Source organism: Daucus carota, chromosome 2 (genome assembly GCF_001625215.2).
Source record: "Daucus carota subsp. sativus chromosome 2, DH1 v3.0, whole genome shotgun sequence".
NCBI lineage: Eukaryota > Viridiplantae > Streptophyta > Magnoliopsida > Apiales > Apiaceae > Daucus > Daucus carota.
The window spans coordinates 47069080-47082742 of NC_030382.2; the positions used below are offsets into that span (position 1 = coordinate 47069080).

Genomic DNA, 13663 nt, shown 5'->3' on the forward strand with positions numbered 1-13663 from the left:
GAGGTTGAAGTGGCGATTAAGATGGGCCTGGTGAAGATGGAGGTGTGGAGGTTGTGTTGTTAAAGAAATAATGGAGGTGGAGGTGGAGATGGAGATGGAGATGGAGGTGGTGGTTATGGAGGGGGTGGGCGGCATAGAGGTGGTAGTGGTTATGAAGGAAGCGACGACGGAGGTGGTGGTAGTGGAGGTGGGGTTGGTGAAGATGGAGGTGGGTTTGATGAAGATGGAGGTGGAGATGGGGTTGTTTAAAAATTTAGTGGTATTTGCTTTAGGATTTAGTGATATTTCAGTTTGGTTTTTAGTTTCTAGGATAAGGAGGTTTCTATTGGAGTAAAACTCTCTATATATATATATGTGTGTGTGTGTGTGTGTGTGTGTGTGTGTGTGTGTGTGTGTGTATGTGTATACTAATATACTTTTTTTCAATTTTAAATCTACTAAATTTTGTTTGTGAATGTATATATTCTTGGGTTATAGTGGCTTTTTTTGTTTAACTAATGAGTTTCTTTAATATTTCATACTCCATATAGTGAAGATTTGTGTTCAGAAATTATTAAATACGGTTCAAGATTTTATTAATGTGTAATACTTTATTATTAAAGTAGTTTAGTTTTAAATATAATGAAATTTAAGGGCGAAAAAATCAAAAATAATATTTTTACAATACTTTATAAATTTCAGAATTTAAGTTTTGGATAAACCCGAACAAACCCGAATCCGATCCGAAACCCGTGGATTTGGATTTGGATTTGATATTTGAAACCCGATTGGATTTGGATTTGGATTTTAAAAATAATTTGGATTTGGATTTGGATATCTCAAATATCCGAACCGATCCAACCCGTTGTCATCCTGAATATATAGCCCAACTAGAACTAGAATTAAGTGTCCCATTTACATTCGGTCTTCTTGTTTATCTTAATTTGAAGTGCTTTTATATATATCTTAATTTCAAGTGCTTTTATATATAACTAGTAGTCTGGTACCTCTTTGGTTGTCGTATTTTGGTGTTTTTTTTTTCCGAACAATATTCTATAATATATTTGCGATAGGATTAAGACATAACTAAGAGGGGTGTATTCGATTGGGATTTTAATGGATTGTTTTTAGTCTATGGATTTTAATGGATTGTGTCTAATTTTGATTTTGTGTGGATTCTTCATAAAATGTCGCATAGTTGATAGGATTTAAACACAATGCTTCAAAATCCCATTGATTTTGATGGGATTTCAAAAAACTTAAAATACACTGAAGAATGCCACAAAATCCATCATTTTAAGAAATGCAAAAAAATCCATCAGCATTTGAATACCATCAGATTTTAATGGATTTTAAACAATCTCAATCGAATACCATCAGATTTTAAAGTATAATTTAAAATCTCAATTGAATACCACCAGATTTTGTAGCATAATTTGAAATCCCAATTGAATACCTCAAGATTTTAATGGATTTCAAACAATCTCAATCGAATGCCCTCAGATTTCATGAATGCAAAAAAATGTTTTAAAATCCCAATCCAATACACCCATCTAAATGTTCAATATTTTGTTATCCATGCATCTAATATTTATAACTCGATTAGATGGATAACTTTCTCAAGCCAAAAAAAACTGTTTTCATTCAAATATCTGATATTGTATTACGATCAAACCTGAAAAGGTAACTTTTTTAAAAAAATTGCTAGGTTCAGTCGTTCAGACTCCCAAAAAAAACCTCTAAAAATGTAAACTATGATTGAGCTACAATGAAGTACAGAGCTTATAGACGATACGAGGCAAATTGAAAAGGAATGGTAAACAATGAAAATTACAAGTATAAATTTGCACAAGGATTAAAATGAGAATACTTGTATTCAGGCCAATGACGCAACTATTAACGAAAATAAAAGATATAAAAGGACAAATTTGCAGATGAGAAGAATAAGATTCCCAATCTATTTTCCCTGAGATGTAAAGAATTGTTACTTAAGGCAGAGACATACAAAAAACATCAGAGCAACAATATGATCTCAAACAGATTTCTGCACTCCACAGTTGGTAGCAGTAACATCTAACATCCATTAAATTTTGAAATGAAGTGCATCCTCTTTACCCAGCATCTGAGAAGGAAGAAAAAAACTCCCCACCCTCCTCCCCTCTGCATCTACTTGGCTTCGATGATCACATTTGCCGTCTGGTACGAGGCAATAGTGCAAGAAGAATCTTCTTCCTTGGTCCCTGCATATTACAGAATATTGAAGCAAAAGAATGTCAATATATAAGATTGGTGTTGTGTATTGTATAAACATAATGCAATCTCCTTCACACACTATATAATAGACTACAGAGAGTGCTTTCTCCTGTAGTACATATAGTGCACAAGAAGTTGCAATATTCAAGTTGGCAATTGAAGCAAAAATTTGGCTACTACTTGTATAAAAAGCAAGAAATTATAATGAGCTATGAAAAATGCTATTTGTTTCCTTTCACTGAGACCTTATTTCTGGTCACTTTATGTTAAAGCTTCTTATCATATTGCTTGAAGTTTCTAAAAGGGATTTCCCCAACAAGTCAGTTAGGGTGCTCATTGACTTGCAAACTATACGGCACAATTTCATCTTCTGGAAACCACAAGCTTTACCAGTAAAACCACAAGTCACTACAAATGTTAATTTTAGTTTTTACTACTAAAAAAGTCCAAGTCTAAGTTGGTGTTGGCTTAATATCATATGCCGGACCTAGCAGATAACTTATTTCCCATCACACTTCTTCCACGTTCCGCATACGTTATTTTGTGTCACACTTCCGAGTTTTACATGCCTATATGACACTGTTGGGAACATTGTCTACAGATGTACCGCCTAGAGAAGCCAATATAAATGACACTACCTCTTGATAAAGTAAACTCATTTCCTCACAGCTGACTAAGACATCCACCATATGTCTGTGTTTCCAGCAGGACATTATATCAACAAAGTATCTAGTGTGACACATGGAATACCTTATCGTCTTAGATAAGTTTAGAAACTCAAGATTCCTATTGCCTCTCACAATATCATAAAAGAATTTAAAAAAGTATCTGATCTAGATCATCACTTCTTGTACGGTATAGGACAAAAGTCACAAAACAATATGAGAATGTCAGACATCTACAGGTTTCTACGGGTGATGCTGTTTTATAATCTGCTGATGTCCTCTACAGATTAATATATTACCAGAAGAAAACCAAATGAAGAATAATACCCACGATTATATAGACAATGCACCAAAGCACATAAAAAGGCTAAAAGCAAGACTGAGACATAATTTCTCTCTCAAAAAGCACATAAAAAGGCTAAAAGCATGACTGGAACAGAATTTATATCTCAGTATAAATTATGCAAACTATCACTCCATCTGTTGCTATTCAACTGATGTTTAGGACGGATGATTGGATGTAAGAATAAAACCCAATACTTCTAAAATATTTTATTTTTATATCATATATAAATTTTTGATTATATATAACAGAGGTAGTATTAATTATTACTTCTATTTTCATTCTAATTTTTTATTTTACATAAAACATAAAATATACTATCAAATATTAAAAAAAAACTATATCTTAACGTGCACACCAAATAGTCAAATAACCTAAATTAAAGCAGGGGTTATCATATTATGTCTACACTGGAGATGTGAATTATTAAGGCGTTAATCACCTATAGCAGCGTTTGATATCTATGGAAACATGTGGAGTTGTAACACAGGCATGTGTAACACTAAAACAGAAGCATATTAAAGTTCAAACATTAGGGCCGCAAAATATCATACCATAGGTACCCCAAGATCTCTCAAGTCATTATCTCCCATTTGTCTCAATGCATGCATATCCACCTATAAAATAAAAATTATCAGCTTCAAACTCACACATGCTTCAAAAAAAGAACACACACATGTTACAACTTGACCTATATTGACAAAAATAAGTGGCAAAAGTAAGAGTGTGTGTGTGTGTGTGTGTGTGTGGGGGGGGGGGGGGGGGGGGGGGGTTATGTTTCAAAAGAAAACTCTCTTAGTTCACATCGTTTTATAATACAAACAACGGTGCTCCCACCTCCAAAGTCCCAAGTTCATAATGTGATTGAAATTTTTAAGCAGCAGAGACAAATATTAGAAAATATTGCAAAATAACATAGCATTGCCGGGTCATGTACTCATGTGTCCTTAACTCCAACAAGTGTTATGGACTACCATTGTTATTTGAGACAACCAACAGTAAAAAATCCTCATATATGCAGGTCATACCAGCAAAAGCTACAATGCAAAGTTGTATAGCAAGTGAAAGTGCACTAAAAAAACAAAAACCACATTAGATCCTTGATAAACTCCTATTCTTAGGAAAATAAAACATTCACACCAACATCTTTTTCTTAGGAAGCCAAAAAGAGGAGCTGTTATAAGTTCTGTAATGCCACATTTCAAAACCACTGCTTGCATGTGTCCTTGCTTGAGCTAAATCATGCACAACATTTTAGATGAATCAATACAAGCATCCAATTAAAAATTCAACTCGCATGTCTTACAAGAAGAGCCTCATCTGAATTTTGTTCCATGATAGAGGATTCTAAGAATCAAATCCATCTAGTACTGTTATAAACAAGGTACTCTGGCTAGAAGTTTGTAGTAATTTCTATTATATAACTGTTTTATTAAGCAAAAACAACTGACTTAGCATTCAAATCTGTCGCATATTAGGTAGATGAATGACTGGTGGTCTCAATTCTGATTTACTGTCAAATGCTAAGATTTTGTAAATGCAGTACTTTTAACTCAAAAAAAAAAAAAAAAAAAAAACTTTGTTGTGTCTAAAAGAGGCAATCACAATATAAAAATCTTGGGAGAAAAATTATCATCTAATGAGTTACTAGACTATTATAGGAGGTCACCAGACGCTACATACTTCCTCTGCCTTGAAGTTTATTGCATATTTTTCCAAGCCCAATGCACGCAAAAAGCCGTCAACAGTATGTGGTTCATTAACCTGCATAACAAAGGAACCAATAAGAAAAATATCATGGTAAGCAAATTTTTGAAGTGGACAAAGTTCATTTTAATTACAATCACGTCCAAGACAAAAAAGAGAAAGCAACAAAGAAGTAGCTTTGTACTGCGTATGAACTTCTGTGCATGATGACGCCAGCTGGAGATGGTACTGCTAATGTAGGTCCCACTCGCTTTTCAGGTCCGGCAGCTAGAGCCGAATTCGTCCTATACGATGTGGTGCCCATGGGTCTAGGAAGCTCAAAACTGTCTTTCCTCATATAAGCAGCCGATCTACCATCATCATATGACCTGATTAACTCCCTTCTCCGTAATTCGTCCAAACTCCTTGGCGGTGAGGTACCTCTAGAATTAACTAAAACACCATCTGGTGATCTTCGCCTTAAACGATCCATTGTCATGGGAGAATAGGAATTTCTGAAGGAATCAATATGAGGCGTAGCATCTATGACCCTTGAAGAAGGGACACGTCGCATTATGCTAGCACCAGTAGGTTCAGGCATGTGTGGCCGATCATCCCTTGTCTCAGGTATGCGCTGCCTAACCTCCCTTACCTCAAGCATCCGCTCCCTTCCCTCCCTTCGTTCAGGAATATGCTCTCTTACATCATTTCTGTTGGGTATACGCTCTCTAACTTCCCTTCTGTCTGGTATCCGAGCTCTGATCTCCCTCATCTCAGGTAGCCGCTCCCTAACCTCTCTCATCTCCGGCACCCTCTCCCTAACATCCCTCATCTCTGGCACCCGTTCCCTAACGTCCCTCATCTCTGGAACACGTTCTCTAACCTCCCTCAGCTCCGGCAACCGCTGTCTAACTTCCCTCAGCTCTGGCATCCGCTGTCTAACTTCCCTTGTATCAGGTAGCCTCTGTCTAATATCAGGGTCCTCTCGCATATGTGGTCTAGCTCCCCTTGGCTCAGAAATTAGTTGCCTGCCTTCACCACTATTAGGTCTCCCATTCTTTTCCTCAGGCATGAGCGGCTGCATGCCTACACTCGTTGAAGGACGTGCTTGCCTCGACAGAATTTCCCGTAGGTCAACTCCATTCAGTGGGCTGTCACCTTCAGTTCCCTTCTTTCCACTTTTCTGCATGATTTTGTAACGGAGATCATCTTTCCGAAGAGGCACACCTTCAGCTAGTCAAATTAATCATAATGAGATTAGGAAGAAACATATTTCATACAGTGATTTTAAGTGAACTAATTACCATCTACGCCATTAGCTGAATTCAGAACATTATCATTGCCTCGATGCCTGCCAAAAGGTATTGTAAAAATATAATAAATACCATATTTATCCAATTGATAAAAAAACATAGAAAATAATCCAAACATCTCGTATACTGCATATAGTCTGATTCAGCTTTTACATCTAAACATTGAATGGAGCAACTTCTTTTTTCCAGCCTAATTTATCCGAATGACTGTCGCCCTAAAGAGCACATATTCATTAGTATCCTTCATAGGCCATAGCTCTTGCTTACCAAGTTCAAATCACATGGGATCAAGAATTGTTCACCTAAAGCGCACACAGTTCACCTAGTATCCTCGCATTTTTGGTTGCCAAGTTCAGATCACATGAAACCCAATTTAATCAGGCTAACATACCACAGATTCAAAGAGATATAGTAATAATTTTCAACCCAAAATGAGTTCCTTAGTAAAATAATTTTAGCAGTATATTTTAAATCCTTGCCCCGGGTTTCCTTCACCCAGTGACTAGAATATAGCATTATCTTTAGTAACAGAAAATCCAGTGTTAAGTAATAAGTAGTGTGGACAATAAAACGTAAACCATTCGTTTCATATTATTTTTAATCTATAAAAAAATTTCTCTTTTAACTCAATTATGTAAAGTTTGAGAAGATGTGATACACAGAAAAATGACAGAAAATAAGGCGCATTCTTATTGCACAAGGTAAAAAATTAAGAACAAAATGTAGCCAAGTAGAATAAGCAGACAGGGGAAACTTCTATATTCAGAACTCAGTCATCCTTGATAGAATTCTAACTTCATGTAATGCCGTAAAAAAAATTTAAACTCTGTATCCTGATATCAATCATCAATTTATTTGACAAAGGAACCCAGAGACACTCTATTCTTAACACTCTAAAATACCAAACATACTTGCAATCTTGGAAAGAAACCCACTAATCCCAGACTTATTACACTACCCTGCCAAAAAACCTACATTTACATATTGAAACTTGCACATATCAAAAATGATATCTACACAAATCATCACGCGTTCTCCCTAAATATTTATCATTATACCAAATCACGATAAACATTATCAAAATCCTCCTCACAATTCTTTACACAAACAGGTATAGAGTTCAACCTCGATAACGAAACAACTCAAATGAAAAAAAACACCTCTTATTGCTTGGCTGAGTTCCAAGTCTATCATGAACAGATCTCTTAGCTCCAACCGCTGGCACTGGATCCGTATATGCACTATCCAACACTGCTCCAGCTCTCTTTACAACCTGTAACAAGCCAAATTCAACACAAATATACATATACAAAGCAAAATAGAACAAATAAAAGAGAGATTTGATTGTGTACCTGACCACTACGACCGAGAGTGATTGTAACTCGAGACATCGAAGAATCTGACATTATATGTGTGATTCAATGCTTGAAAACCCTAATTGATCATTTTTGGAGAACAGGAGTTGAGAGAGAAGAGATAGATAGAGATCAGTAGAGATTAGGGTTTACTAAAATGGGTGTTTTTGTGTGTGAGAGAGAAAGGGAATAACTAAACGATGGGAGATTGGGAATTGGGGAGAGAGAGAGATTGAAAATAATTTACACATTTAATTGGGAAAATAAAATATTGGAAAAACATAATAATCGGGGGCCAAAGATAGATTAAAGTCCGTTAGAGGAATTCTTATAAAGGTAACGTTTTAATTACATGAGATGAGATTCAAGCGATCGTTTCGTGCGAAGAATTTTTTTAAAGAATTTTGTTATCATGATGATTTTATTTAATAATTTATCATTGTCTTGGAGATCAGGAGATCCATAGTTAAGTCTTTGTTTAAAAGTAACTATTGATATAATATAAAAAGAATTATATAATACAATACCAACTTAATGGATTCGAATGTGACAAAATTAAACTATCGGAAATGTTGAACTGACACTCTAAAAATTATTAAATACTAATTATAATTAACTTAATTTTATATTTTTATTATTAATTTGTTGTCTGCTTGAGATATATCATCATATAATCTTTATATGTGATAAAAATGTATAAAATGAAAATGAAAATTACAACCTAATCTAAGAGTATCTCCGACGGTACAAAATCGTATTATATATTATAAATAAAAATATAAAGATGGGAAAATGGATTATTTTGTCACTCAACTTATTGTGTCTTTGGAAACTTATACTTAACTATAATTTTTTTTATTTTACTTGCTAATGTTATCAATGAGGATGAATTGTTCCATATTGATGATTTAATTAATTTTTAGATTTCTAATTACGATTTTTCGTGATTTTAATATTTTTATCGGATCATATTATGTTATTGTTGATAATTATAAAGATATAAATATACGCCAAATCATCAAAATATTACATGATATTACTTTGATTTAATGATGCTATAAAAAATTATCATAATATTAGTAATCAAATTCGAACCTAAATTGGTGGCAAAAATATAATCCAAACATAACATTAGTGAGCAAAAAGAAAAAAAAAATTAGTTGAGTGGTAAGTTTCTAAAGATACTATAAGTTGGGTGATAAAAAAAAATTATTTTCCCTTCAGAGATTATGTAAAAAATATCAACACCATTGGCCCATTCTTGGAGGGCTCTTTTTTGTCTATAATCTTAATCATGCATGTTGGCTATAATTGACTTGTAAAAAGATTCCAAATCATTTGTTACCATATTCAAGTAAAATATTCTATATATAACCTTCTAATTGATAATAAGAGATTATTTTAAAAATATATTCATTTAACATAGTCAACATCATTAAAACATAAGGGGAGGGTTCTGGTACAAACTTACAAACTTACAAACTTTTTTTGTTCAACACATATATAACTTGAGTTCAACATATTTTTAACATATTTTGTTGAACATCTATTAAAATAGTGGTGGAGAAGTACATAAACCAATTTTTAAATGTAAGAACTAAGGTAAACATGTTATATAACTAATATTTATGTTTCTAGTCCCTACCCAAACCCCAGAGGTATAGTTTAAACATCTTTTTAGATATATTCAACACAATGATAATTAGTGTTCAACACCCGATGTTGAACCCCAGTTATAAATGTGTTGAAAACGCGATTTATTTATGCGTTATTTTTAAAAATTGTGATGTTTTTTGAAGAATTTTCAACATGGATACTTTATATAACTAAGGATTAACACGATGGAAGATTAAAAAAAAGTTTGTAAGTTTGTAACTTAAAAAAGTTTTTATTTGATCCTATCCCTAAAACATAATGTGGTATACATAACGTGGGATTTATTTTTTAATATTTCAATTCAAAAGTTTAAAGAAATTTCCTTGCCAAAATGTATGAAACGGGAAAACGTAAAGTTAACTTTTCGATGAATCTATCCTTACAGGTTAAAACTTTCTTTTAAAAAATTCAAAACTAAAAAAAGTTTTTAATAATTTAATATTGTGTTTCATATTTTTTTAGTATCGTTTTTTGCTGTTTAAAACTTTTTTTCAATAATTTTGAACATGTAACGTCTTTCTAAATCATTAAGAACTTTTTTCCAAAATATTCGAAACTAATTTAAAAATATTGTTTTCATTTTGATATTTATAATTCAAAGATTAGATATATAGAACACTCTTATATCGAGGTCGTAGAGAAACATTTGAGTCTACTTTAAAATCTTATAAATAATTTTAAGATTAATCATAAAATTTGATTTTAATATAGAATATTAACCATACATAACATACACAAATAACTTAGCACATACAACTTAAACTAATATTTTGATTTTTAATTTATATCTCCTGCAAAACCAGTTTTGACGAATATGATTCTAATGTAGAATCATTTTGGATATTATGAATAATTTTCAACGTTGTTTTGAAGAAAAATGATAAATTTATTTTTATGATTTACTAATTACATATTTGACGAACAATGAGATTAGACTTTATATGTGAATATATATGTGTGTGTAACCACTTGACCCGTGATTCCTCTTAGTAATAGAGGTTGCTTGAGCTGCTCCTGATATCGGGATTGGATATGTTTTAAAATCTTATTATAAATAATGTTAAAATTGGTCATATGTATGCATAAATTTTGATGTTAATATAAAGTACCAGTCTTATGGACAAACAATTTCACACATACAATCTAATAGGGATGTATTGAATTGGGATTTTAAAACATTTTTTTCATTGATGAAATCCGAGGGTATTCGATTTGGATTGTTTGAAATCTATTAAAATCTTGATGTATTCAATTGAGATATTAAATTATACTACAAAATCAGTTGGTATTTAATTGGGATTTTAAATTATGTTTTAAAATCCGATGGTATTCAACTGGGATGGTTTAAAATCCATCAAAATCTGATGGTATTCAAGTGCTGATGGATTTTTTTGAATTTCATAAAATGATGGATTTTGTGGCATTCTTCAACTCTGCGACATTTTATCAGGAATCCGCACAAAATCAAAATCACATACAATCCATTAAAATCCATGGACTAAAAACAATCCATTAAAATCTCAATCGAATACACCCCGTATGTAAAATATTTGACTTTTGAATTCGGTTCCATTGTATAACCACTTTGGATAAATATGATTCAATTTTAGAATATCTAGTTTATTTTTTCTTATGAATAACTAGCCTTAAACCCGTGCAAAGCACGGTCGGCTATATAAGTTTACACTAATTATTAATTATTATATAATAGTAATATATATTAATGATAGTAATTTTTTTTAACTAATTATAAATTATATTTAAAATAATAATGGTGGAGTTTTTATCTTGTAGTATATTAAACTGTTTAGAGATGTAAGACTATGAGAACTACTCTACGTGTAGCAGATTTTTAGTTATAAGGTGAATCACCAAAACATGACCAAACCAAAATTTTGTACGACGACAAATTATACCATTATAATATAGTATAGATAACAATATCTAACATATTTAACAATAAATTTTTGTATATATTAATCACTGATGTTCAAGCTCGAGCCTATTTACAAATCTCAGATATAATAATTAGTTTAATTTTAATGTTTTTGCTAAATACTTGCTTATAAAACCATAAAACGAGGGACTGAGATGATGGGAGACGAGGATCAAAACAGACACAATCATTTCAAACTCAGAAATTTGTAAGAACATAATTCGAGACAAGTGAGGCATCCATAATATTGTAGTGTAAAAGAAGCACCGGATTATCCATCATTTCAAATCACGAAAACCAGTTATTAATTAACTTCTGTACCAGGAATCCAAAACAATTCTTCAGACCCTTAATTAAGACTTGTAATTAGTGGATCAGAGGGAACAAATTAACAAGATGCTACAATCCAGCTAGCTAGCTACGTACATATGAATTATGATCATGATGATTGATCGACCTTGTTAATCACCTAAAAAGCTTCAATAGGTGGGCTCCTTTAATTTCAATTTCTAACCACTTTGAATAACTTCTTTACAAAACTAACCACCCTTTTTTTCACTTCACAAAACTGACCACCCTAAATCCTTGACGAACATTACATGAAATCCCTTATATGTTCGCCCCTGCCAAGGGCGAACATTACTAAAATTTTTTATATGTTCGCCCCTCCCAAGGGCGAACATATAAGGGCTTTAAACTTCCCATTTGCCTCGTATCATTTGCACATATAATGAGTTTATTTCATTTTTAAAAAAATGTAGATATAAAAAATACTGAAAATTCGTTTATTTGATTTAAAAAAAAATGTACATATAATTGGTTGTTTTGTAAATATTGAAATGATATTATTTTATTGATTAAAAATGTCATGAGTTGAAGTGATAATTGAGTAAATTTATTTTAGTTTAATTGGCATATAAAATGAGTTGAAGTGATAATTGAGCAATTTTATTCATAGAGAATATTAAAACAACGATAATACGACTTAAACTGAAAAGGAGAAAACAATCACGACGAAAATACAGACCACTTAATTTTCCAACCAAATATTAGAAATTTTTAAAATTTCATTGACCGCATAGACACAATATTTATTTTTAAAATTTTATTTTTGCAAATAAAAATTTAAATATGAAATTTTCGTTGACAAAAGAAAAAATTAAAAAATAAATTTCGGAACTTGACGGTCAATGCACCTTAAATTACATGCCGAAAGTCTAACTGGCTCATCTAATTTGAGAAGGAGGGAGTAGTAGGCTTGCAAATTTTCGTATTAGCATTAAATATTAAAAATTCATCGTATTAAAGTACTCGTAAATACGAATCTAGCAAGATCACTCAAGACTATATTTAGTCTTATTGATTACATATAAATTAGTAATTTGTCTCATGTTATGAACCGTATCGACATCACAAACATGAAAAAAAAAAAAAAAAGGAACGGAGGCAATATATTTTAGATAATATAAATATAAACAAATATAAGGTTTTGAGAGCAAGACACAAAAAATATGTTTCCCTTGGTCTCAAGTCACAACTGCAAGACACCATAAAATGATAGAAATAGATGTGTGGGGTGGGTAAGCCTCGGCCAGCTAGCCAACAACTATGTTCGCCCTTACGGGGGGCGAACATAGTGGTGTTTTTGTGTGGTGTTCGCCCTTGCCAAGGGCTCAAATCAATTATTTCAGCAGCCATGTTCGCCCCTGGTGTATATGAATTAAGGTGGTTAGTTTTGTGAATTGAAAATTTGGGTGGTTAGTTTTGTAAAGATTATGTTTAAAGTGGTTAGTAAATTGAAGGAGCCTCAATAGGTGAGTATACACTTACTTATAAGCTCCTTCCAATTTCTAACCACCCACAACAGTTTCTTTACAAAACTAACCACCTTTTTTTTCGTTTTACAAATGTAACCACCCTAATTCTTTACAGCGTGGGCGAACACAAAAGAGAATGTTCGCCCTTGCCAGGGGCGAACACCATGACACTTATACGTTGTGTACGCCCTCGCCAGGGGCGAACACAATGACACTTATTTGATGTTATGTGTTAAACTGTAGTGTAATAATACTGGCCAGTACACTTGTCTTGAGTCTTATTGTTTTTGTGTCACATTCTTTGTGGGAAGTTTTCGTGTCACTTTACTACATTAGTACCGGACTGCATTCCATCACTAAATTTTCATTATAAATATTGTGGGTGTTTGGCGGGGCTTTTAAGCCCCGTTTCTGGACTTTTAAGTTATAAGCAATTATTCGTACTGTTTGTGTAAAAAGTTGAGAAGCACTTATAAAAAGCTACGATTCCTAACTTTTGTTTCATGACTTCCGTTTTTTTCCCAAACACTTTAATCACTTATAAGTCTTAACTAACTTCTAACTTCTACTTCACTTTTTTATTTTAAGCAAGAATCACTTATTTTAAACTCACTCAAACGGCCCCATTGTCAAACTATTCATTTTCTTTGACTGAACTAT

At 32.6% G+C, this 13663-nt stretch overlaps 1 protein-coding gene across 4 annotated transcripts; it reads right to left on the reverse strand.

The window, feature by feature from the left end:
• Positions 1–1782: 1782 nt before the first annotated feature.
• On the reverse strand, positions 1783–7892 carry LOC108209545 (uncharacterized). Of its 4 annotated transcripts, none has more exons than XM_017380504.2 (7): positions 7592–7892; positions 7400–7512; positions 6231–6277; positions 5132–6159; positions 4924–5004; positions 3795–3857; positions 1783–2219 (listed from the first exon to the last, which is right to left on the reverse strand). In XM_017380504.2, exons 1-7 carry the CDS (start codon positions 7643–7645, stop codon positions 2163–2165), a joined length of 1443 nt encoding a protein of 480 aa, XP_017235993.1. In that variant the 5' UTR covers positions 7646–7892; the 3' UTR covers positions 1783–2162. The 4 variants fall into 4 exon arrangements, with proteins under 4 accessions (XP_017235993.1, XP_017235994.1, XP_063943924.1 ...); XM_017380505.2 differs by having other exon boundaries at positions 5132–6153; positions 7592–7868; XM_064087854.1 differs by having other exon boundaries at positions 4910–5004; positions 7592–7868.
• Positions 7893–13663: the final 5771 nt, after the last annotated feature.